Genomic DNA, 25,741 nt, shown 5'->3' on the forward strand with positions numbered 1-25,741 from the left:
TGGTTGATGAGAACGTATGCAATTCAGGCGGTGCAGTTTTGGCATTTCCTAGCTTTCTGAATAATACAGTGGAAGATTAAATGATTTGTGACGGGATTCAAACCTCTGACTTGAAAGATACTCGAGTCCAGAATCTTGCAGAGCTGTGTTAGTAATTTGAATGAAAAACATAGTTTTCATTAGCATCATCAAATGAGAATAAAGGTGCTTTTGTCTATCAAAGTGTTTGTCCTGTTTTCAGATAAATCAGTTGTGTGACCTGTTATCTAAGTACATTGTGCTACTCAATCAGCTTGTAACTGCACTGATGTTTAACCCCTGTTTAAATGGATTGACATTATATAATCTTGCTATTTTAAACGAAATACCTTTCCACCATTAGAATAAAATGTTGATGTAGTTAGTTTAATCAAGGTAGAAACTTGGATCATCATCATCTAAATGACATATACATATATGTTTTTCTTCCAGTTGTTCCATATTGATTTTGGGCACTTTTTGGATCACAAAAAGAAAAAGTTTGGTTATAAACGAGAGCGAGTACCCTTCGTCCTAACTCAAGATTTTCTAATTGTAATAAGTAAAGGAACCCAGGAATGCACGAAAACCCGGGACTTTGAAAGGTAAGGCAGAAAAGTGAAATGTAATGTTATTTTTATATATATATGTTCGATGGCATGTGTAGCTGCAGATACTCATGCTGTGCACATCCCGCCATCTGGTGTTGGGCTCGGAGTGTTACAAGTTGTTTTTCTTCGAAGAAGTCTTTTCGAGTCACGAGACCGAGGGACTCCTCCCATTTCGACTCCATCGCGCATGGGGGTCGACTCCATCTTAGATTGTTTTTTTTTCCGCCATCGGGTTCGGACGTGTTCTTTTTCGCTCCGTGTTTCGGTTCGGAAAGTTAGTTAGAATCTCGGAAAAAACATCGGTATTGTTTGCGTTCGGTATCGGGTTAGTTACAACAGATCGACACCGAATTTTGAAGAGCTCCGGTGGCCCTTCGGGGTTTTTTCGATCCCCCGTCGGGGCCTGGTCGGCCCGGCCACGTGTGACTTCAAGGCTGATGGAACGGACCCCATTCCGCTTCTGTCCAAAATGCCATAATAAGTATCCGTATACGGATCAGCATCTGGTCTGTAACTTGTGCTTGTCCCCAGAGCACAAGGAAGATACTTGCGAGGCCTGTCGAGCGTTTCGGTCCAGAAAGACGTTAAGAGACCGAAGAGCCAGAAGACTGCAGATGGCGTCGACGCCGACAGGACAAGAGCGTTTCGAGGAGGAAGAGGAAGCTTTCTCTATCCAAGAGTCGGACTCGGAAGAGCTCGAGGCCGAAGAAATGCCGAAAACCGTGAGTAAGACGTCGAAACATAAGACTCACAAGAAGTCAACAAAAGCCCAGGGGACGCCACCGCCAACAGGCCATGGCTTACCCCAAAAAATAGGTGACCGATCCAAGGCACCGAAAAAGGGCACGCTGGTGTCGAAGTCATCCGACTCCGGTCGAGATACCGCCACACAGCAATCTCGGATCCGAGACATCGGCTCAGAAATTTCGACACCGTGACAGCGGCACCGAACAAATTCGGCACCGAAACACCACCACACCGAAAATTACAAAGGTTTCTTCGGAGCCTAAAAAGACGTCCGAAAAAGTTTCGGTTCCGAAACATCCAGCCTCGGAGCGGAAAACAGGTTCCTATACAGAGGAACAAGAATTGTCCTCCCAAATGCAAAAACATAGATTCGGAGAGGAACTTCAAGCAGTAGAGCCAGACTATACTCAAAGGAGGCTCCACATTCAACAAGACACAGGGAAGATAACCACTCTTCCCCCAATTAAAATAAAAAGAAAACTTGCCTTTCAAGAAAAGGACAAGGAGCCACACCAAAGGTGGCAAGGAAAACAACTCCACCACCGTCTCCACCACCATCAGTGCACACATCACCAGTAGCAACTCCTCCACTGATGCACTCCCCGACGCATACTACCATGAGTCAAGATGATCCCGATGCATGGGACCTTTACGATGCTCCAGTATCGGACAACAGCCCAGACTCGTACCCTGCCAGGCCATCCCCACCTGAGGACAGTACATCTTACACACAGGTGATCGCAAGGGCAGCTGCTTTCCATAACATCACCTTGCATTCCGAACCAATTGAGGATGACTTTTTGTTTAACACGCTATCCTCCACTCATAGCCAATACCAAAGACTACCTATGCTCCCAGGAATGCTAAAACATTAAAAAAAAATCTTTCAGGATCCTGTTAAAGGCCGAGCCATAACTCCAAGGGTGGAGAAAAAGTACAAGCCACCGCCAACAGATCCAGTTTATATTACAACGCAGTTAACACCAGACTCAGTAGTTGTCGGGGCAGCTCGTAAGAGAGCAAACTCTCATACCTCGGGGGACGCACCACCTCCAGACAAAGAGAGTCGCAAATTTTATGCTGCGGGCAAAAGGGTTGCAGCACAAGCAGCAAACCAATGGCGCATTGCCAATTCACAAGCATTTTTGGCAAGATATGATAGAGCTCACTGGGATGAGATGCAACATTTGATAGAACACTTACCCAAGGAGTTCCAAAAAAGAGCACAATAAGTGGTGGAAGAAGGACAAAGTATCTCCAATAATCAGATACGGTCTTTAATGGATGCAGCAGATACGGCTGCAAGGACAGTAAATACTGCAATAACAATAAGAAGGCACGCATGGCTGCGCACGTCAGGGTTCAAGCCGGAAATTCAACACGCCGTCTAAATATGCCATTTAATGAACAGCAGTTGTTTGGGCCGGAGGTCGACACTGCTATTGATAAACTCAAGAAAGACACTGATACAGCAAAAGCCATGGGCCCACTCTACTCCCCGCAGAGCAGAGGCACATTTCACAAAACACCTTTTAGGGGAGGGTTTCGAGGACAACCTACAGAAACCACAACATCACAAACAAGGCCCACTTACCAAAGCCAATATCAGCGGGGAAGTTTTCGGGGGCAATATAGAGGGGGACAATTCCAAAAAAAATAGAGGAAAATTCCAAAGCCCCAAAAGTCCTCAAAATAAGCAGTGACTTACAAGTCACACATCCCCATGACATAACACCTGTGGGGGGGAAGACTAAGCCAATTTTACAAACATTGGGAGGAGATAACAACAGATACTTGGGTACTAGCAATTATCCAGCATGGTTATTGCATAGAATTTCTCGAATTCCCTCCAACAGTCCCACCGAAAACACACAGTATGTCAAAACAACATACAAAGCTTCTAGGATTAGAAGTTCAAGCATGGCTCCAAAAAGAGGCAATAGAATTAGTACCAAAACAAGAAATAAACACAGGAGTTTACTCACTGTACTTTCTGATACCCAAAAAAGACAAAAGTCTAAGACCTATACTAGATCTCAGAATATTAAATACATACATCAAATCAGACCACTTTCACATGGTTACATTACAAGAAGTAATCCCACTGCTCAAACAACAAGACTACATGACAACACTGGATCTAAAGGATGCATATTTCCATATACCAATACATCCTTCACACAGAAAGTACCTAAGGTTTGTATTCCAAGGGATACATTACCAATTCAAAGTGTTGCCATTCGGAATAACAACTGCGCTAAGAGTTTTTACAAAATGTCTAGCAGTAGTAGCTGCACATATCAGAAGGCAGCAAATACATGTGTTCCCGTACCTAGACGGTTGGTTAATCAAAACCAACACGCAAATACAGTGTTCACAACACACAAATTAGGTCATAGAAACCCTACACAAACTAGGTTTCTCAATCAATTACTCAAAGTCACACCTTCTGCCATGTCACACACAGCAATACCTAGGAGCAACAATCAACACAGTAAAAGGAATTGCCACTCCAAGTCCACAAAGAGTCCAAACATTTCACAATGTAATACAAGCCATGTATCCAAACCAAAAGATACAGGTCAAATTAGTAATGAAACTCCTAGGCATGATGTCCTCATGCATAGCCATTGTCCCAAACGCAAGGTTGCACATGCGGCCCTTACAACAGTGCCTAGCATCACAGTGGTCACAGGCACAGGGTCAACTTCTAGATCTGGTGTTGATAGACCGCCAAACATACATCTCGCTTCAATGGTGGAACAGTATAAATTTAAACCAAGGGCGGCCTTTTCAAGACCCAGTGCCACAATACGTAATAACGACAGATGCATCCATGACAGGGTGTGGGGAGCACACCTCAATCAGCACAGCATCCAAGGACAATGGGACATTCAGCAAAGACAGTTTCATATAAATCACTTAGAACTGTTAGCGGTGTTTCTAGCGCTGAAAGCATTTCAACCCATAATAACCCACAAATACACTCTTGTCAAAACAGACAACATGACAACAATGTATTACCTAAACAAACAGGGAGGAACACACTCGACACAGTTGTGTCTCCTGACACAAAAAATATGGCATTGGGCGATTCACAACCACATTCGCCTAATAGCACAATTTTTTCCAGGGATTCAGAATCAATTAGCAGACAATCTCTCTCGGGATCACCAACAGATCCACGAATGGGAAATTCACCCCCAAATACTGAATACTTACTTCAAAATGTGGGGAACGCCACAAATAGATCTATTTGCAACAAAAGAAAACTCAAAATGCCAAAACTTCGCATCCAGGTACCCACAACATCAGTCTCAGGGCAATGCACTATGGATGAACTGGTCAGGGATATTTGCGTACACTTTTCCCCCTCTCCCACCTCTTCCATATCTAGTAAACAAGTTGAGTCAAAACAAACTCACTCATACTAATAGCACCAACATGGGCAAGGCAACCTTGGTACACAACACTACTAGACCTTTCAGTAGTACCTCATGTCAAACTACCAAACAGACCAGATCTGTTAACACAACACAAACAACAGATCAGACATCCAAATCCAGCATCGCTGAATCTAGCAATTTGGCTCCTGAAATCCTAGAATTCGGGCACTTAGACCTCACACAGGAATGTATGGAGGTCATAAAACAAGCTAGAAAACCTACCACTAGAAACTGCTATGCAAATAAGTGGAAAAGATTTGTTTATTACTGCCATAATAATCAAATTTAACCTTTACACGCATCTGCAAAAGATATAGTAGGATACTTACTACATTTGCAAAAATCAAAACTAGCTTTCTCTTCCATTAAAATACATCTTATGGCAATTTCAGCTTACCTGCAAATTACGCACTCAACTTCATTATTTAGGATACCAGTCATAAAAGCGTTTATGGAAGGCCTAAAGAGAATTATACCACCAAGAACAACACCAGTTCCTTCATGGAACCTCAACATTGTCTTAACACGACTCATGGGTCCACCTTTTGAGCCCATGCACTCTTGTGAAATGCAATACTTAACGTGGAAAGTTGCATTCTTAATTGCCATCACATCTCTAAGAAGAGTGAGTGAAATTCAAGCATTTACCATTCAAGAACCATTTATTCAAATACACAAAAATAAAGTTGTTCTACGGACAAATCCTAAATTTTTACCAAAAGTAATCTCACCGTTGCACTTGAATCAAACGGTAGAATTACCAGTGTTCTTCCCACAGCCAGATTCTGTAGCTGAAAGAGCACTACATACATTAGACATCAAAAGAGCACTAATGTACTACATTGACAGAACAAAACTAATTCGAAAGACAAAACAACTATTTATTGCCTTTCAAAAACCTCATACAGGAAATCCAATTTCAAAACAAGGCATTGCTAGATGGATAGTTAAGTGCATTCAAACCTGCTATCTTAAAGCTAAAAGAGAACTGCCTATTACACCAAAGGCACACTCAACCAGAAAGAAAGGTGCTACCATGGCCTTTCTAGGAAATATTCCAATGAACGAAATATGTAAGGCAGCAACATGGTCTACGCCTCATACATTTACCAAGCACTACTGTGTAGATGTGTTAACTGCACAACAGGCAACAGTAGGTCAAGCTGTACTAAGAACATTATTTCAAACTACTTCAACTCCTACAGGCTGAACCACCGCTTTTGGGGAGATAACTGCTTACTAGTCTATGCACAGCATGTGTATCTGCAGCTACACATGCCATTGAACGGAAAATGTCACTTACCCAGTGTACATCTGTTCGTGGCATTAGTCGCTGCAGATTCACATGCGCCCACCCGCCTCCCCGGGAGCCTGTAGCCGTTTAGAAGTAGATCTTAAACATTTGTACATTTGTAAATATATTACTTGAAACTTCATTATGTACATACGCATTCACTCCATTGCATGGGCACTATTACTAGCATATACAACTCCTACCTCACCCTCTGCGGGGAAAACAATCTAAGATGGAGTCGACGCCCATGCGCAATGGAGTCGAAATGGGAGGAGTCCCTCGGTCTCGTGACTCGAAAAGACTTCTTCGAAGAAAAACAACTTGTAACACTCCGAGCCCAACACCAGATGGCGGGATGTGCACAGCATGTGAATCTGCAGCGACAAATGCCACGAACAGATGTACACTGGTTAAGTGACATTTTCCATATATATATATATATATATATATATATATATATATATATATATATATATATATATATATATATAATAGCATTTTGTGCTTCTAATTGTGTGCTTACAACTATTTCAGCATTGCCACAAAGTCTGCAGTTGCACACAGAAAATACCAATGATGTGTGTTGCACTCTTCTTGCACAGTCTGCACAGATTTGTTCAGACCGGCTTTGAGCCTACTGCTTTGTTAAAAGGGGTGTTTTGAGTCATTTTGAGGCAAAAAAGTATAAAAAATCTACAATGTAATGCTTGTGAATGAAACATTTTTAATAGCACATTTTTTACTACTCTCGTCTGTCTTCATTCCTTGCTCCACAACAAAGCACGTGATAGTCATGTGTGGCATCCTTTGTTGAAGCATCGGTAATTGTGATCATGTCGGGTATTGGACTAGAGTATTCTTTAATAACGTCACGAAAAAATGTTCGACAGAGCCACTTGTGATGCTTATCAAATTAACAGAACTCATTGTTAAAAGGCAGAGATATAGAGTTGTGGTTGTGATAGGTATTTCCCTTCGATCCCTTTTACTTCCTGCCTCTGAGTAATCATTGTACTTCTTGGATATATCAGAGTAAGAGCCCCCATGTAAACGTGACCTGTAACTTAAGGCTTAAAAGGATCTTTACGGCCTTTGTACCTCCCCATGTCATCTCAGTCTGGTTTATATTGAGCTAAGCTAGCATGATGAACCACTTAGTGTATACAATTTCTGTTTTGTTTGCCAAACAAACATGAGATCATCCTCAGTTACCTAACTTTCTTCATTCTATGTCACATAGTGCTTGATTATCACTATTATTTTTTTAGTGCCATAATGAGGCTAGAATTTTGGTGGAAGCAAATGCTGACAAGGCCCGGAGTGTTGAGAGGTTCCAGTTCAATTTTTCTTGAGATGTGCATCCCATATGAACTGAACTCTCTTATAAAAATTTAAAAAAAATACAAAAGTTGTCACCTCGTGTCCTCGTCCTATTTGCAGTTGAAGGGGTGTATAATTCCCCTGCTCCATCCCAGCTCCCCATCCCATTCACTTTTCCTATTGCTCCTCTCTAATCCAGTCCCATCCAGTTTCTCTGGTCAAATCCACCTCCTGTGCCCACTCCATTTTTCTATCGGCTTACTCTTTAACCCCTTCTACTCATGCTTGCTTTTCCCTCTTTGCCTTCCACTTTCTCATAATCATTGACCGTCTGTCTGTGCTGCAGCTCCTTGGCCCAGCCCTTTGCCTAATCCCACCTCCTTCCTGCTGAACATTTTAGTATCCCTTCTTCCACTCCCACCACCTCGATGTCTGTTCCCTTTTCCTCCCACCACACACTTGCCCTTTCTCCATGGCATTTTTGCAGCAATCAGTGTTCACATTTGCGACGAGTATGTGTAAAGAAATACAAGGCTCATATTAAGACGCATAACCAAACTGCTGTTATTTAGACTGATAATCAGCGGTATTAAGATGTTATCTCACTGTAACATAGTTCCCACTTCTACATAGTGCCATTGGTAGTATATACAGCAGCTGCTTATTTACCAGAGCTGTTGTACTATAGCAGACACCTTTCTGTTCAGTAATAAAGTTTTAAACAGAATGGTCTCCTCAGCTAGAGGATACTGATGTTCTTTAAGAACATTCACATTGTGGTGCTTGAGGTAAACCCCTGCTACCAGTCAGTGGCCATGTTAAGGATGCTAGTGGTTGAATTGATTGTTGCTCCACTGTTACCTTCTGTTTGTAGCTGCAGATTGTATTGAACCTCCCCTACTTACTATTGAAAGAGGGCCTCTCCTTATGAGAGCAAAATAAAATGTTGTCTTTGTTGGGGAGAACAGGGAAGGGCAAGACCTTATGCATGTGTGTGTGTCTTCTGGTCTGCTATCTAGTCTCACACCAGGCCATTTTGTCATTGCTTTTGGCCATTGAAAGGCAAATGTTTAATTACTTTAATTGTTTGATGTGATTAGTTTAAAAAGGAGAGTTTCAAATTGTGGTCCAGGGAGATCCAACTGACATCATGGCTGACAGAGAAGAAATCACTTTTCAAACCCAAATTATCTGGTGACCTTAAGAAAATCTATGTTGATGAACTTCATTCTCAGTGTATTTATTGCCTTCATCCAAGACCTAAGGTGGCTCAATGTTATGTTTGCCACACTTTTACATCTAAAGCCCTGGAAGACAGAGAAAGGAGGTTGGTATTGTATCTATTGGTTAAGGAGAATTATTCTCCTTCCCTCTACAGGGGCACATTCTGTGAAAAGTCCTCCTTGAAGCACTTCCACAAAGGCAGCGCAAAAAAGACTTATTCAGTTTACTAAATTGGGCTTGTTTTGTGCAGTGCTTGTAGCCACCTCTTCCCTCTAAAGAATCATCAAGCCTGTTAAGAAAACAAATATTCAAAAATACTACTTTTGTACATAACATCAATGACAAGACACTTGACAATGACACCGTTGACGAGACCATCAACATCTAAGGTACCTTTGATGACAAACCTGTCCATGCTGATCCCGTCGAGGATGGTACCTGTTCCGTCGACGGCGAGTGTATCATCAGCTGTCTTGATGGTGACATCGACAGCAGTCTCATTGATGCTGATACCGTCAACAGCAGTTTTAAGGGAGCATGACACATTTCGGCCATCAAAGGGGTCAAGACTACTACCAGCTCAGATTTTACAGTCTGATCATGAGGAAGAGGCTAGTGACTGTGCCCTTCAAATTGCCAGTCTGATGTAATTTCATGTAACAGATGTCCTGGACTTTTATGGGGACATGGAGGAAAATGAATGTTCTTCAGAATAGAACTATCAACAGGATTACACATTCCTCATCTGTCATGGACATCCTGACGTAGTCCAAGTACCTATGGCTCTTTTAACCATGTTTCAACAGATGAAGGACCTCTATCACGTCTGCCCTAGACGTTTTTAGTTGAAGTTAGCTGTTCTGAAAAGAAACTGAGCAGAGCTCAAGGAGACTCCCGTCACCTGATGTACAGTAGAAAATCTGCGAAACTGGAGCCTCTGTAATGAGGGTTCTGAAGGGTGCTGTCGCCTGATTGGTGAGTGCATAGCTTTGGGTATTTTTTAACAAAGGATATGGATAGGCTGTTAAATGGAACTTTGCATTCCTTTTTAAAGCCTTTTAGTATAATGTACAGAACTTTTTTATGGTACCGGGGACTCCCACCTCGACAACGGGGAATGATTAAAGTATGTGAATCTATGAAAAATTACAAACCTGGAGAACTACAGTTACAGTTAAGTAACTTATTTTCTTCTACATGCAAACATTTGAAAACATGAACCTTTATACATTTAACTCTTGCTTTGAAAGAATCCCAAACCATGTGCTACTTCAGGATGCACTCATCTTCTACACTGGATAAACACTATTAGATAACCAGATACTACTAAAAAGCATAACCAAGTTTAACTTCTAGTAAAAGACCACATAGCTTAATAACAAGGACTGGAAAATGAAAAAAACTCCTTCGGCTCAATTGGATTGAATCTGTCAATTAAACGACAGGGCCAAGCACTGCAGGCACCACATTACATCGCAGCAGGAGCGTCTTGCTGGTTGTGATTGCGCCAGCCAGTGCATAAATTTGTGACGCCTTTCCTGCTGCGTGGGATGCCACGTCAGGGCCTAGGACTGCAGGCCCCACATTACATCACGGCAGAAGCCTCTTGCTGGTTTTGATCATGCGAGCCGGCGCATAAATTTGGGATGCCTTTTTCCGCTGCTTGCTCAAATTGGTTAAAGGAAGTCTATATTTTTATTTTGGAGGCGTATATTAAGGCCATGGGCAAGTGAAAGATGGCACCAGGCAAGGACACCACTGCTAATCGCTCCAAACAAGGTACCTTTTTGGACTCCTTAGCGAGGGCTGTTGATGATATAGCAAAGGAGATTGAATTGGCAGAAAGACGCTTGTCGCTTGAGTTAGGGGGCAATATTGGTGTATTTAATTCATGTTCGACTTCACCAGCAGTTGAGACAATCAGTATTTCAGAGGTGGGCAAATTAACTATGCAGCATTTTGGGCCTTCTCTCCTGGAGCCTGTAGTGCAAGTAGACCATGGGTTAGACACTTCATCATGTATTAAACCTGACGTGGGTCCCTTGCTCGCTGCGCCACTGGATTCATGCTAGCCCGGCTGATGAAGGGTGATACCATGAAACCGGTTCCAGGATGCTTGTTTCCTGTCCAGGGAGGACCTGGCCTAGCAGTTCGGGCTGGACTGTTCCCATGGGGAACAGGGTCAAGACTGATTTGAATATGGCTGGGTCTAAACTTGGGTGACGTGGCGAGCAAAATAACGATGTATTAAACCCAGGTCTGTGACTGGGGGTGAGTGTTTGAAAAGTTTCAACATTTTATTTTGTTTTGTGATGTTGCTAATGGCAGTGCCTGCCATCTTTGTAGGTCTGTCCTGATTCGAGATAGCAGTGGTGCCAGGTTTAAGTTCCATGTGAGTTCCGGAAGGAGGGGCACCCATATACCAAGGTATTGAAATCTCAGCAGACAAATGGGCACCACCACCTTCCAGTCATAGCAATCTTGCAACAATGCTAGTGGCACCAACACCGATTTGGCGGGGTTCATTTTGAGCCCCAATGCCTCTTCATAGCAGTACAGGAGGTGGAAGCTCCTCTGGCCAGTTTGACTGGGTTCCATCATGTAGAGCAGAACATCGTCGGCATGCAGGGCCACTCGGTCTTCAGAGGCTGTTCCCCAGTTCCGGCTGCTATATAGTAGGTCTATTCTGATCAGTTGTGCCGAAGGCTCAATGGCCAGGACAGAGAGCAGAGGGGACAGGGGACAGCCTTGGCACATTCCCCAGCATATAGAAAATGTAGAGGATAAGGTACCGTTAACCTGCACTCGGGCCGTGGAGTTGACATATAAAGCACAGACTAGTCAGAAGAATCTAGGCCCCAAACCTGCACGTTGCAACACTAGGAAGAGAAACCCCCAGCCAACAGTGTCAAAGGCCTTTTCTAAATCAACAAATAAAAGGGCTGGGTTCTGGGGCAACTGTCGGCGCCGGGCTAGGGCCATATGTAGACGACGTATACAATGTTGCGTGCTTTGGTTGGCCATGAATCCACTCTGATCCGGGTGAATCAGCAGTGGCAGTACCCTTTTTTGTGTGTTGTAATTTTTTTATTCAGAAATAGCAACCATATGTGAGTACAGAACACATTATACCTGTACACTTCGCCGATAAATAGAAGGGAAACAACTGTAAGGGGAGTCATCCCTGGTGATCCCCAACTGATAGAAGAGAGACAGAGAAAGAGAAAATTAAGAAGAGGAGCAGCAGGGAGCGAGATGCTATCCATGAAGCCTGAGAGTCGAAAGGCAATCTTGACATACGAAGGGGAGAGTGTCCTAGATCATGTCAGTTATCCCCAGATAATTACATATGTGTTCACATTTGCTCTGGCCTTCGAGGCAGGCTGAAGCAGCCGTCCCCTCAATGATAGCTGGAGGAGGGAGGGAGGGAGGGAGGGAGTGGGTGGCAAGTGGTCATCGCCTCCTTTGTTACCTGGCCTCGCAGTGATCTCTGTGAACCTAGGATGGGAGAGGATATGGGTGGAGACAGGGAGGTGGGGGGGGGGGGGGGATTCAGGTTAAATAGCGCAGTTACTAAAACACCAGAATGATGCAGCAGAGCACGAGGATAGACATAGCGAATCTATACTAGAAGAGAAGAATGATGGAGATCCACTAGAGGTGGAGGGCAGATGGAGGGAGGGGGAGGAGGTTTAGTGATGCACCCATCGCTGGATGGCGATTGGATGGTGGGGGTGGGGGGTTCGAGTAGAAACAAGGGGGGGTGAAGGGTGGAGCAAGGAGGGAAGTAAGTAGGAGGGTGGGAACTTGATACAGCGAGGCAAACCTGTGATCTTGTTTGCCTGCAGTGATTCAGCAGGAGAGAAAACAGAGGTAAAAGGGCAGGGGTAGGGTGAGGGATGTGTGTGAAAACATTTTCGGTGTAGTAGCATAAGCAGTCTTAGCATTGATGGTTGCAGGCAAGATTATGGTGAGTGCCGGAGTGATCAATGGGGCATTTGATGGATCCCCAGGGAGAAAGGGTGCCCAGATCTGAGTGAACAGGGCAGATTGATCTTGTATGACACGTTCGTGGGCAGCTGGACGTATCATCGCCACTAGCCACTCCTCCGGGGTAGGTGGAGCAATAGATTTCCAGTGACAGAGGATGCAGATCTTCGCCATTGCCAAAGCAGTGTGTAGCAATCAGCGCTGCAGTCTAGACAAGTCGGGAACATTCCTGAAGTCGTGAAAGGGGGGGGGGGGTCGTCAGAGGGGTGTGTAACGGCTGGCTAATACCTTTGAAGCCCCCAAGGGTATTTCCCATCTCCTCCCACAAGGGCTGTATTGTGGGGCAGTCACATAGGATATGGGTTAGATCGCACTGTGTCTCCGCACACCTCCAGCAGTTTGCGTGAGGTAGGAGACCTGTTCTGTGCGTTTTGCAGGGGTCCAATACCAGTCGTGCATTATTTGGCAGTACCCTTTTAAGTCGTGAGGCAGGATTTGAGACGTAAATCTTCACTTCGCTATTAATAAGGGATATTGGTGTGCATTAGGCACACAGCTGTGATGGTGGTTGGGGTTTGGGAAGTACCACAATAGTAGCTGCGTCTAGTCTGGAAAGAAGCCTTTTCGGTCCACTTCCTCGCACAAGGCTGTAAGGTGTGGTATCAGGTCGTCCCGGAATACTTTTATAATATTCCGATGGTACCTCGTCTGGTCCAGGAGTCTTACCTGCCCCCATTGACGAGATGGCATCACCGATTTCTTCACTTGTTAGAGGTTCATCAAGTATTGTTGCCTCCGCAGGGGGCAATTCAGGGAGGGGAATGTCTGTTAAGAACTGGCAGGCATGACCTGAGTCAATCACCACCGAGGCCGAGGATATAGCACCTCATAATAAGAGGCTAATGTGTTCGCCACTTCTTGGATCTTGGAGACAGGTTCTCCGCATGCGTTAAAACTTTTGGGGGAATTCTACATGATTGATGGTGGGGGACCAACCAGTAAAGCAGCTTCCCATTTTTGTCCCCCCATCCATATACCCTGGCATTGGCCGCTCACCAAAGGTGTTTAGCCACCTCCAGAGAGTGGTCACGTATATCCTCTTGAATCAGTAGGAGTTGCCAGGCCACTGCTTCGCTCAGCTGCGTACTTTACTCCGCTTCCAGCTGGATGGCTCGGGCCTCAGCTGAGAAATGCGAAGGGTCTGGGACCGCTCCCGGGAAATGGACAAGGCTCCCTCATCACTGCCTTGCCCGTGGCCCAAAGAGCTCCTGTGAGGGAACCAAACCCCTGTTGAGGGCAAAATATTCCTGGAGTGTTAGTTTTAATTGTTGAACATGAGATTTGTGTTGCAAGTACCATGCATTCATTCACCACAAAGGGCGGACCACTGCTTGAGCAGGCCACATTACAAATCGGAGTGGTGCATGGTCAGATAACCCTTGCAGCTAAATTTCAATGTGTGTGAGGTGGCAGCAATCTTTGGCCGGCAATAAAACAAGGTCAATTCTAGATTGTATATGATATGCTGCCGAGGTATGCGTGAAGTGACGGTGCCGTGGGTGCCAAACCGTCCACGCATCACACAGCCCCATGGACGCCAGCCACCTGACAATCCGGCGGCAGCGGCCTGCCTGTAGGTCGAGGGGGACCCAGTCATGTCCAACGTGGGGTCGGGAACTGCATTGAAGTCTCCCCCTAACGTGGTGGCCCCCTGGGGTCGATCTAGGAGCAGCTAGTAAGATTGTTTAGAGTCCTGTGCACGGCCGCAGGCGGGGCGTATACACTAATGGCATTGATCGCGAGGCCTTCAACTTTCCTGGTCAGGGCCACATATTTTCCCTGTGGGGTCCCTCCACACCTGGGTGACTACCATAGGAAATAAGCGGTGGAGCAGTATTGCTACTCCCCTCGAGCCATACACAAACCTGGCATGGTATACCCTGTCAAAGCCCTTACAGGCCAGGAACGGACAGCAGTCCTGTAGGAGATGGGTCTCCTGCAGCATGAGTAGGTCAGGTCGATGGCAGCGAACGTATGTGAGCACGGCCGTGCGCTTGATATTGTCTAGAAGACCAATAATGTTCCATGAGATAATGTGCATCGGGCCCATTCTATCTGGGTGTATGCCAACTGAATGTCTACCCATGGGTCCTCCCTGGTATTCTCTAGGTCCCTCATCGGGAGAGTAAGCATAACACCCTGTTGTGTGTTCTCTTTTCTATACTGCAGCGTATGCCGACATCCCTGTGCGTTTGTTAGTAATAGCAAACAAAGATGAACCTGAACAATAACGAATGCCTTGTTACATGGCCTGAACTCCCACCCCAACCCATACTTACCCAAGAAGCATCTGTCGCCCTTATAAAACATCTTACTCTCTAACACAGCATGTTCTGAAACCCCAATCTAACGGCCAGTGGTGGACCCCTCCTTAGTGTTGGATTAAAGAGCATTGGATATTACGCAGTTTATTGTGTACATGTACTTAGTTTGGGTTTCACACAACCTCCCCTCCCTCTCTTCCCATTATTGAAATTACAGCACCGGGCTTCGGGAAAGGTCAGAGTCACTAGCGGCATCCAAGCACTCAGCCGTCAGCACCTTTGCTCACAGCTCCCTCTCCGCTCCATCAGGGCCATTGCTTGCTGGATGTTCTGGTAGTGTCTTTGGAGTGGTACCCCCCGACAGGGGCCCCACGGGGGACCCGGAACGCGAGCCTTGTGCCTCCTGGAGCGCGTGTGCTGCTGCAAGCCGCCTCTGTTGACTGTCTGGTGGTAGCATCTCCCGGGTCTGTCGATGACCACTACTTCGGGGGTGGGGGTGAGGGTTCCTAGAGGGAAATCTTCAGTTATCCATGTCCACGTCTATGCCACTGTGGGGTTCTAAAAAAAAATAGGTCTTATTGTCATGAACCACTCAGAGCCTTGCAGGAAGAAATCGGTAGGATATCTCCATCGTTCTCAGTTTCTGCTTTTCTGCTTGACTTCTGTGTAGGATCAACATTGCAGTTAAACCTCTCTCATATAATCTGGAAATATAAGGACCTTTGCTCCGTCGCAGCACAGATCACCTTTGGAGCGTGCCTCCTGCAGCACCGCATCTCTGTCCTTAAAGTTGAAGAACCAAAATATCACCGGTCTTGGCGGAGAGCCGGCAGCGGCTTAACCTGCAGAGCCCTGTGGCCTCGCTCTATGGCAAACCACGGAGTGAGGCGATCTACAGATCTGAACCATTCAAAGAAGACTTTTACAAGCCAAAACCTGGCTTTTGCCTCCATTCCATAGATGCATCAATGAGGATTAACAACCTATACCTCAGCACCTCAAAGACAAAAGATACTGACGTGTGGACAGTGACATAAGCACCACCCTAGGACATATGGCCCAAAGAACTGAATGCCAATGCAGCCTTGTCGGGAGATTTGACGACTCTACGGATAACCATGGCCATGGATGGGTTAGTGATACCTCATCCCAGGAAAGTCACAAGAGCACTTTCTGCACAATTGTGTGCTCAAGTACACCTATAGCCTACATCTTGGTATGCTGTGTTTCATAATATGCAAAATACAATAAATACAATATTCTGCGGCAAGACGCCTTCACCGTCCTAACCAGAGAGAGCACATGACACCAGTTCTCAAAAAACTCCACTGGCTATACATGTAGGTAGTGCTCAATGTTGAAGGCTTTATGTAAACTCCACTGAGCCTTCCAGGGGAAATAATCACTATACCTACAGTTAAATTTCAGAAATACAAATAAAGTAGCTCCGGCTAGCTCCACAGTTGTCATGCCACCTTACAATGAGAAATCCAAAGAGGGCTTTGTTTTTTCATTTCTTGCTGCCAAACTCTTGGCCTTGCAGTCACATCTCACAGCATTTAGAACTACTCTAAAAACGACCAGATTTCAGTTTTTATTCTTATTTAAAAATATAGTCAGGAAAAAAATGTTTTTCTGTCTGTTTTTATGCAGTAGACTACAATAAGGATAACCCCTAAAGATCGGTCCTAGACAACATCTATAATCAAATTAATGGCAAAACCAACAACAGTCAGGCTAAAGATCAGCAATGTAAAGAAGAATCACATTCCGCTGCAGTTGGAATGGGTGGAGGCTTGATTAGGAAAGGAGGCAGTAGAAGAGGTGCATCAGTCAGAACAGGATTAGGGAGTTTACTCTGTATATTACCGCACAACAAGAACAAGATTTTCTGACCAATTCTGGATGTTAGTTCAGTCAATAAATGCCAGAAAAACAGGATGTCATTCAAGTGTCTCAAGCACATAACTTCTTGTTTGCCATTGGCTTAAAATGTGCATATTTTCACATGTGGATTGTGTAGACCATTCAATTGTGGTACAGCATAGCAGAGAAAAGGCTTTGCCGGAAGCCTAGAAGCTCACTCTACAATAGAAGGGTTTCTCAATCCTTTGTCAGCACTAAAATCCTTAATTACATGGGTAATTTTAAATTTCATGTAATAAAATTCATGCCTGTAGGCTTATCACTGTACAATAACAATCCACCTGCAAAGGCTTATTGTCATAGATGTTTCATGATAAATAATGCATATTGCCTTTGTCATAACTTTTATGAAAAGTGGTCAGAACTATGGCATCTGGCGTACCGTTTCCCAGATAACCAGTCTGGCGTAAAACCTTTGTCATTAACTTGTCAATATAGTTAACTCGCTTATTGCACTGTGCATAAGCTGCATCACAAGGTGACCATCAGTTATACAATTGCAAATATGTACAAAATTACAGTTATCAAAACCCCTCCTAATGGTGACCTAATGAAGATTATCACATTACAAATATTATTTCCCCGCGACTTGTTGGAGTAGGTCGCCTGTACCAAAACCCTTGCCTATTATGTTAATATGTGAGATTCTATTTGTAAAATACCTGCCCGGCCATGGTGTAATAACAATGAACCGGTGAAAGCCTATTGTCTGTAGCTCATGCTTCTCATAATATATAAAACAGGCCTATTGGCTTTCTCAAAACTTTTCATGATAAACAGATCAAACCGATGAAATCTTGCATTGATTTTCCCAGTGAACCAATGAGGCTTGTAGGCTTAACCATTGGCTTGACACCATAATCAACACAGGCCTAGTGATGTGTGCATGTGCTAGCAGCCATCATGTATACAGTTATAAAATTACATATATGTTCACAATTATAGTTGGCAAAACATTATTCAACCCCTTTAAAAATAGCCTCACGGGGATAATGACAATGAACATTTTCTTCACCCTGGGTTTGTCAAAGAGGATGATAAACACCTAAACCATTGCCCACTATGGTATTCTTTCTTTAACAAAATACTGATCTACAGCTCTAACAGTTTTGATAAAAATCTACTGTTTAAAGGCATAATTGCTTTGAGAAATGCTTTTCACAATAAATAAGCTAAACCTAACCTTTTATAATGGAGATTAGATCTATATTTTGGGACTTGACTTCTGCCAGTAAACCGATTAGGCATGTACCCTGTACTATTGGCTTGCCAACATAACCAATCTATTGACTGTTATCACTCCAACAAGAGACATCCATCGGGTATACAGTTGCAATATTAGAAATGTATGCAGCATTATGTTTGGCAAAGCAAAACGCTAGGACTCCAAAGAGGGGCTAAGAAGGATTATCACAGTGCAAATCTTCTACTCTGTTTGTCAGCAGTACTAACCAGCACTAAAATCCTTGCCTACTACTGAAAAGTGAGATTCCAGATAACAAAGTACCCCTCTGCAGATGTTAATAGAGTAATAACAATATACAATCCTTTCTACAGTAAATGAGTTAGGGCCACAGATTTTAATGTAACTTTTCATAATAGCTTATTACCTTGGTCATTGGCTTGTGACCATTACCAACAAAGACATTCTGTATTGCACATATTTCTTGACACATGATAAAGAGAGAAGAATAAGCACCATGATTATCTAGGACAAGCTGTTTATTAGCACCACACTGGCATTTGGGTGACCTTTAACCCCTTTGCTGCTAGTCGTAGCCCCCCCCCCCCCCCCACCAGAACCATTCTGGGGATTCTATAGATACCCTGGGTTTGTGAATTCGGCTGGAGGGGACCGAGGAATTAGCCAAAATATACCTAAACTTATATTTTTGGGATGGGTGCTGCCATCTGCAGGCCCAGCACATTACAAATCTCACATCAACGGACAGCGCCATACAGGGCCCCATCACTTTCATACGCCCACATGCCAAACACAGCAATCACAAAGGCTGACGGAGTGTGTGGACTGGTGTTTGGCTAGCTGTGTGTGTAGTGACCAGCGACAAGTCACTGTTCACACACTGCCAGCCAAGAGGCAGCTCACACACACACTGACAGCCAAGCGCCAATCCATGTACACACCGCCAGCCAAGCACCAGGCCATGCACACAGCCAGCCGAGTGCCAGTTCACGCACACCACCATCACATTTTTTTGTAATAAAAAATAAAACACAAACAAATTGTTAGTAAATACAAAACTACAAACACAACAGCTCTAAATACATCACACTAATTGCAACTGTGAAACTGAACAATAAATATCAAATGATACAGACCAGACAACACCCATGGGTGCTCTCAAAAACATTTGCATACGATACAACCTAAAACATGCGGGCACACACAGCCCAGGTTTACGGCGGACACTCAGAGCAGTACATAAGACTCTCCTTCCGCATGCCACTTTGCATACAAACTCTACATCTCTTACAAGGATTTTTTTGGGGGGGGGGGGGTGCGTGAGAGGTATGTAATCTGCAAAGGGACAATCTTTCAATCTAGCCACATCCTCTTTCACTCCAGCTCTAGGAACACTTGCCTGTTCCACTATAACAAGGCTGCCTATCACAGACTCCTGAAACTGAACAAATGTCATCTTTGAATCTGGAGAACAATCATTGAACACCACAAACTTCTTATGCCAAATGTAAGGCTTACGAACAGCAGTGTAAGGCTCCAACCTCTGATATACTCTATCTACACCACCTATGTGCTTATTGTAGTCTAAATTGCACACAGGTTTGCACATTTTAGCAACTTAACCCCAAACAGTCAGAGGTGAAGTACTTTCTTCAAGGATGATAGCATGTAAACATCCCTCCTGACTGCAAACTTTACAACTAGCAGTTCATTATTATGCAAGGCATATCACTGTCCCCTCTCAAGGTATTTACAAACAAGCTCCTTTGGATAACCTTTACGGTTATAGTGGTCTGTGCCTAAAGCAACAGTGTCCACTTTGAACAGATTTTGTTATCTACATATAAATGATGACCTTTGTTAAAGTCTTCTATCAATTTCCCACACAATTTTCTCACCAACTCTGAAAGGGGACAGACAGCTGGGAAAGGGAGGGGGTGACCTTGAAATGACTGATCCACAGCTATTTCTTTTCCTGGAACATAGATCTCTGACAATCAGTCTACAAAATGATCAAGGACAAGCTGAATCTTAAAAAGACTGTCACAATCAGGGTGATCTTTTGTCAACGCTAAAGCGTTGTCAACAAAATGCTGTATCAGAAGCAAATACCGATCATGACTCCTTATTGCAAGACATATGGCTATTGCCATCAATGGACTTGTAGACCAATATGAAGACAGCAACAGCTTTCTTAACAAGCCCACCAAAAAGTTACACACAAGAACTACTTCAACTCATCTAGATTTGTGGGAGCTCATCGGGTAGGTCTAGACTGGGGCTTAAGTCTGGCAACCCAGAGTTGAGCTGTTCCAGTGGGAAACCTTTCAGCCGCTGGCTGCAATCCAGATGGCTCTTGTTGCACTATCAGCACATCAGTGTCCTCCTTTAAAACAGGCTCTTTCCGTGCACTAAGAGTAGCTTCATCGTCAGATGATTCCTCTCAGACAGGAAACTCGCCTGCCAGAATCTTGCACTTCCTCCTCTGCCTCAGATGCAGAGACAGCGTCATAATTCTGGTCAGAGGAAGGTTCAAAAAGCTTACCAACAACCTGCTGAGTGGTAATCCGGCAGCTAGCCATAATCCGTACTAATAAAAGTAACTTGACTAATAAGTCAACAATACCCAACACTGTATGGAAAAAGTAATAAACAATGTGTGGCTTTATGAAATAGAAAGTAAAACTACTGGCATATAGCAACCTGGAAGGAAAAGTCACTCAGTACAAATCACACAATAACCTATATACTCGAATAGGATACCATTCACTTGCCAGAGATAGCTGATTTCAAGATCACCTGCACCTACTCTAAACACACAGGAGGTACTAACGATATTCTACTAGAAAGAAAATTACTTATAAGAGAACACAAAACACATCGTGCCCAAGTCCAAGGAGAATTTCACACAAAAAAAAAATCTAAATATGCTGCTGTTATTACACCAATTACAGTTGAACTTCTGTTCACACACACAGACTTTCCCTGGGGAGCAGAAGGACCTAAACAATATTACAAAAAATAAAATCTGTGGTGTCACTGGGGCTGCTCCCCAAACACCGTACACGATCATGCAACTGGAATGCACACCAAAGAGACATTGGTGGGAAAGGAAAATCCCCCCTCTCCCCGCCTCCAAATGCCTCCTTGTTCTCCTGTAACCCCCTACCCCTAGAAGAAACTTCCTATGATAGCGCACCAGCATCATCATATGCCAGAGGGGGTTATGGGTGATAGTGGCGGCACTTCGGCTGCCATCCCTGGTTTGGGAAGGGGGGGGGGGGGGTCGGTTGGGAGGGTTGGGTGCAAACGGATGGCCCACAGGGGGAGCACCAGCGCTCCCCCTGTGGGTGGGTGCCAGGACGGCCGGGAGCCATCCTATGCATACCCGGCACATGGAAAGAGTTAAGAATAAGCTCGATCTATCACAGTACAGTAGGGTGTTTGTCACCAGCGCTCAAACACAAAAGCTATGCTTGATAAACAGCCTGACTGAAGAAACTGGATAAACAAATGATTAAAGATAACTGGAGTGTAAGTTCACTTTCTTAGTAAGCTCACAGTTTTTAACAAATCAAAAACTGTACTCCGATGAACCAGTTTCTGTGGTACTCCTGAAAATTATCTTTTGATTACATATGTTTTGGAAGCAGCTACGCTGTCATGCCAGACCTAAAAGGGATGCCGAATATCAGGCAACAGCTGTGCTGTCAAGCCGGACTTAAAAAGGGTGCCTCAGTAACTTGTTTAGGCAGCAGGCTAAATAAATCACCAGAGGTGATGGGAGGATCACTTGCAAATAGTCAAAACCACTGGCAGTCACTGTGTAAGTGGCATTCCAACACTTTGAAATGCAGAAAGCTGACAAAAAATGTGGACTAAACAAAATTATTTTGCTGTAAGTAAAAGCCACAGCTGTGTATCCTTTTTTCATATCGGTTTGTTGTCTTTTCTTTCTTGTGACTATTGTATAAATAGTTATTAATTGTTATAAAGAAATAGGAGTAATATGTAATAGTTTCCCAAATTTATTTGAGCTGCTCACTTTTAAAAAGCAAGAATGACCACTTACACGTAAGTTTGCAGTGGCTGAATTAGGCTGACACCTGGCCCCATGCTGTTCGGTTTCAATTCACTGGTCCATTATATATGCTGCACTAGATTGTAGAAAAAAAATTCCAGTAATTGAAAACGGCTGGCTGACAGCCCCCCAAAGTAAGTACATTATACATATAATTTTAGTAAAATCAAAAGCTGTTGGCTAACGCTAGATTTTAGAAAGATATCTGAAAATTATGGTGTCATAGTACAGCATTGTAGGGTAACAGTCAACATCATGGGGTGCACAACCAGAAGATGGCGGAAAAATTCACTTTGTGAATCTAGAGCTGCCTCAAGTCGCAGAATTGTTACTATTGAGTAACTTAAATTGTTATGCATAATTTATTACTGGTGGGTAGCTTGATTTGTAAAATACATGTGGCTGCGTTAGCTACTAATTACAGAAGAGGAAGATATTTTGTTGTTCATAAGTGCGGTCTCTAGCCTGTCTTTTAGAAGGCATTAGTAAGTTGATACCAGCTAGACTGCAACCACCACACATATGGAATCTAAATGTGCCATAACAAGACTGTTGCCATAATTTGACTAAATGTACTTTTAAGAATTGACTTTTAAAGTAGCTTTCCGAATAGTGATCCCTTCATTCAGGCAAGGCATTGCTGTTGCTGTCACCTACATTGGAAAGATAAGCTATTGCTAACACCTGCATTAGAAGATAAAATATGCAACATGTTAATAGAAAGTGTGTGCAGCATGGCTAGAGTAGCACTTACTAAAAAGGGGAAAAAGAGCCCTTTCTCATATTTGGGCCTTAAATATAGTGGCTCGAAAGCTGCCTTTAATACATTTAGGCATGCAAAGCTGCGCATGTAGCCCTACTGTTTTGTGTAACATTACTGTTTTAATAGCCATTCAAGATACCTAATGGTGGAGCAGGCAGTATTAGCAAACCCAAATGCAACTACTCTAGCTGCCTGTAAGGTAAGAGGAAGAATACTGCTGTAAAGTCACTGCACAACTTGCGGATGTGTGAGATTCAGGCTATAAAAAAGCAACATTGCTTAGCTGTGTCAGGTTTTGCAGCTTATTTCTTCTACACATTCACATGTGACCTACCATCGTCACAATGATGTAAAAGGGTAGTAAAGACATGAAGGTGATGATAGATCCCTACACTTGTTTCCCTGCTGCAATATTTGAAGCCATCTGATGAGGGAACCCCTAAAAATATGCGGCCGTGCCCCTTCTGGGCAAAATCAAAGACACTCATTAAACGCACATTGTTGTTGCCAACATTTTTTCCGTTTATGGGGAAACGGACAAGAAACCATTACTAAACAAACAAATGTGTGGCACAATCAGGCAAAGTATGTTAATCTACGAGATTTACAACCTAGGAGACTAATTTTACCAGTAATAACTTTAGTCCTCTTTCTCCAGTTACTTCATCCTTGTAAACTTGGCAGAAAATGTGTTTAAAAAAAAAAAGCCTCTTAATTTGTGTTTTTATGTTATAGGTTTCAAGAAATGTGTTACAAGGCCTACTTAGCAATACGCCAACACGCAAATCTCTTCATTAATTTGTTCTCCATGATGCTTGGGTCAGGAATGCCAGAACTTCAATCCTTTGATGACATTGCATACATAAGAAAAACACTTGCTTTGGACAAAACAGAACAGGAAGCATTGGACTACTTCATGAAGCAGATGAATGATGCTCATCATGGTGGATGGACGACAAAGATGGACTGGATCTTCCATACGATAAAGCAACATGCTTTGAACTGAAATGATAGTTGAGGAATCCGAGAAAAGACTTTTAACCCTTTTTTGGGTGGTAAACTGCACTGTTAAATGAGAAGGGCAAGGACAAGCTGCATAGGAATTGCACAAACCGCAAACAGCATTAGGATCGCAACTGTAGCAAAGAGAAAATATAAAGACAATTGTGAGAACGAAATCATGAAAACACTAACAGGGTTTCAGAAAACACTACAGTCACGAAAGATAAGACTGCCTTAGTCTTCTGCACAGTTTCGTATGTTCTGCCTTAAGCCCAATTGAAAGGCTAACAGAAGTATGTGTTTCGAATCCATTTTCATGATTATTGTCTATATGTACAATGAGGAAAGTGAGAAGCGATGGTAAAATATTTATATATATATATATGTTTTTTTAAAGTCCATGTATGTTTTTCGTTTTTGAAACCACACACATTTTATATTAAAAAGTGCAGTATGACTAATGACATACAAAATGTTAGAGGTCTCCTCTCTCCCTGCGTACTTTCTAGTTTTTTTAACATTGTAGCATCATTGAGTTTTGAAGTGATGTTTGGCCTTTTATTCTAGGTGGAAGCTCCGTGTAAAGATGGGGGCTGATCACTCTCACTTTTAAAATGTCATCTTAACAGTTTGAAAGCTCTTAACTGAAAGGCCTTCAGTTAGGAGTTACCTACAACCAAGTTTTAGGAAACATGAAAACCACAGAACGTCATTCTCATTTGTTTTGCTACAAAACGGTGGAAGCCTCTTTGAATTTCCATAGATGAAGCAAGATACAACCGAAACATTGGTCCTTTTTTACATCAAAATACAATGAGGATTATTCTATAACTGACTCATTTAAATTTCCCAAACAAACCTCATCTCACAAAAGGGTGGTATAAAATGTGGCAAGATTGGCAGTTTTCATGGAATTGATTTGTTAAGACAAAAATCATTTTGACACCGCTTTCCTCAGTGAATATGTGCGTAACCAGTTACTCACATATTGTGCCCTGGTTAAGAGGTGAATCCAGGTTTCAAATTGTAAAGTGAGAGGTGTATTGTGCCAATGATCACAGAGTGTTTGATTTATGTTATTTAAGAGCTACTTATTTTTTACTTTCTACCTATTATTTAACCCCTTTTCAGTTTACTTTTCTTGGACCATTTGACTTTGTTTCTCCTAGGGCCACTTATGGTAATGGAATTATCTTCCCACGTTATACAGGTGCTAGCTCTTTGAAGCCTTTTTGCTATACAATATAGTTTTCTGTTGTATCTCAGTGGTAATGGAAGATTTACTTTATAAAAAATTATGACCTCTGGGCACTTAAGTCCTATCAATCAAGATTATTTGTGGTCTAGATAATTCATGTTTTTTCCTTTATATCAAACCTCCAAGGCCGAAACTCATCCCAAGGTACTCAAAACCTGTGTGATTTCTTCACACTGGAACAAAAGACTAATTATATGTTTTTGCAATTCACTGACAGGCTTGCAGCCATAGATTTTGTTTTAATTATGTAAAAAATCTATATGGTCTTATGTATTGTCTTTCTGATGTAACCTCTTCACTGTCCTTGTGTGTGTTTGAATTGTCCTACACTGTGTATATAAACCATGGCCATGTGTCACAAATTTTGTGGTAAGTGTGCCTGATGTGTTTGCGTAGCATCAGTGCAATCATTTAAAATAAGTGTCTGCTTAGGAGTTGTGCAAAATCCCCAGTATTAGAGGGTAACGTGACCTCAGGGACTTCCCTATGTACTTTAAAGTGAATATTAACAGATTACTTGTACCAATCATGTT

The 25,741-nt window shown here is 43.1% G+C and overlaps 1 protein-coding gene across 2 annotated transcripts in view; it reads left to right on the forward strand.

Moving 5' to 3' along the window:
* Positions 1–24,441, forward strand: part of PIK3CA (phosphatidylinositol-4,5-bisphosphate 3-kinase catalytic subunit alpha) — a 372,723-nt gene extending 348,282 nt beyond the window's left edge. For both annotated transcript variants that reach the window (XM_069213071.1, XM_069213070.1), the window contains exons 19-20: positions 472–623; positions 23,684–24,441. In XM_069213071.1, the coding sequence (XP_069069172.1) occupies positions 472–623; positions 23,684–23,954 (423 nt within the window). In that variant the 3' untranslated portion in view covers positions 23,955–24,441. The remainder of the gene's footprint in view (positions 1–471; positions 624–23,683) is intronic.
* Positions 24,442–25,741: the final 1,300 nt, after the last annotated feature.

The sequence above is a fragment of the Pleurodeles waltl genome, chromosome 11, assembly GCF_031143425.1.
Source record: "Pleurodeles waltl isolate 20211129_DDA chromosome 11, aPleWal1.hap1.20221129, whole genome shotgun sequence".
Classification (NCBI taxonomy): Eukaryota; Metazoa; Chordata; class Amphibia; order Caudata; family Salamandridae; genus Pleurodeles; species Pleurodeles waltl.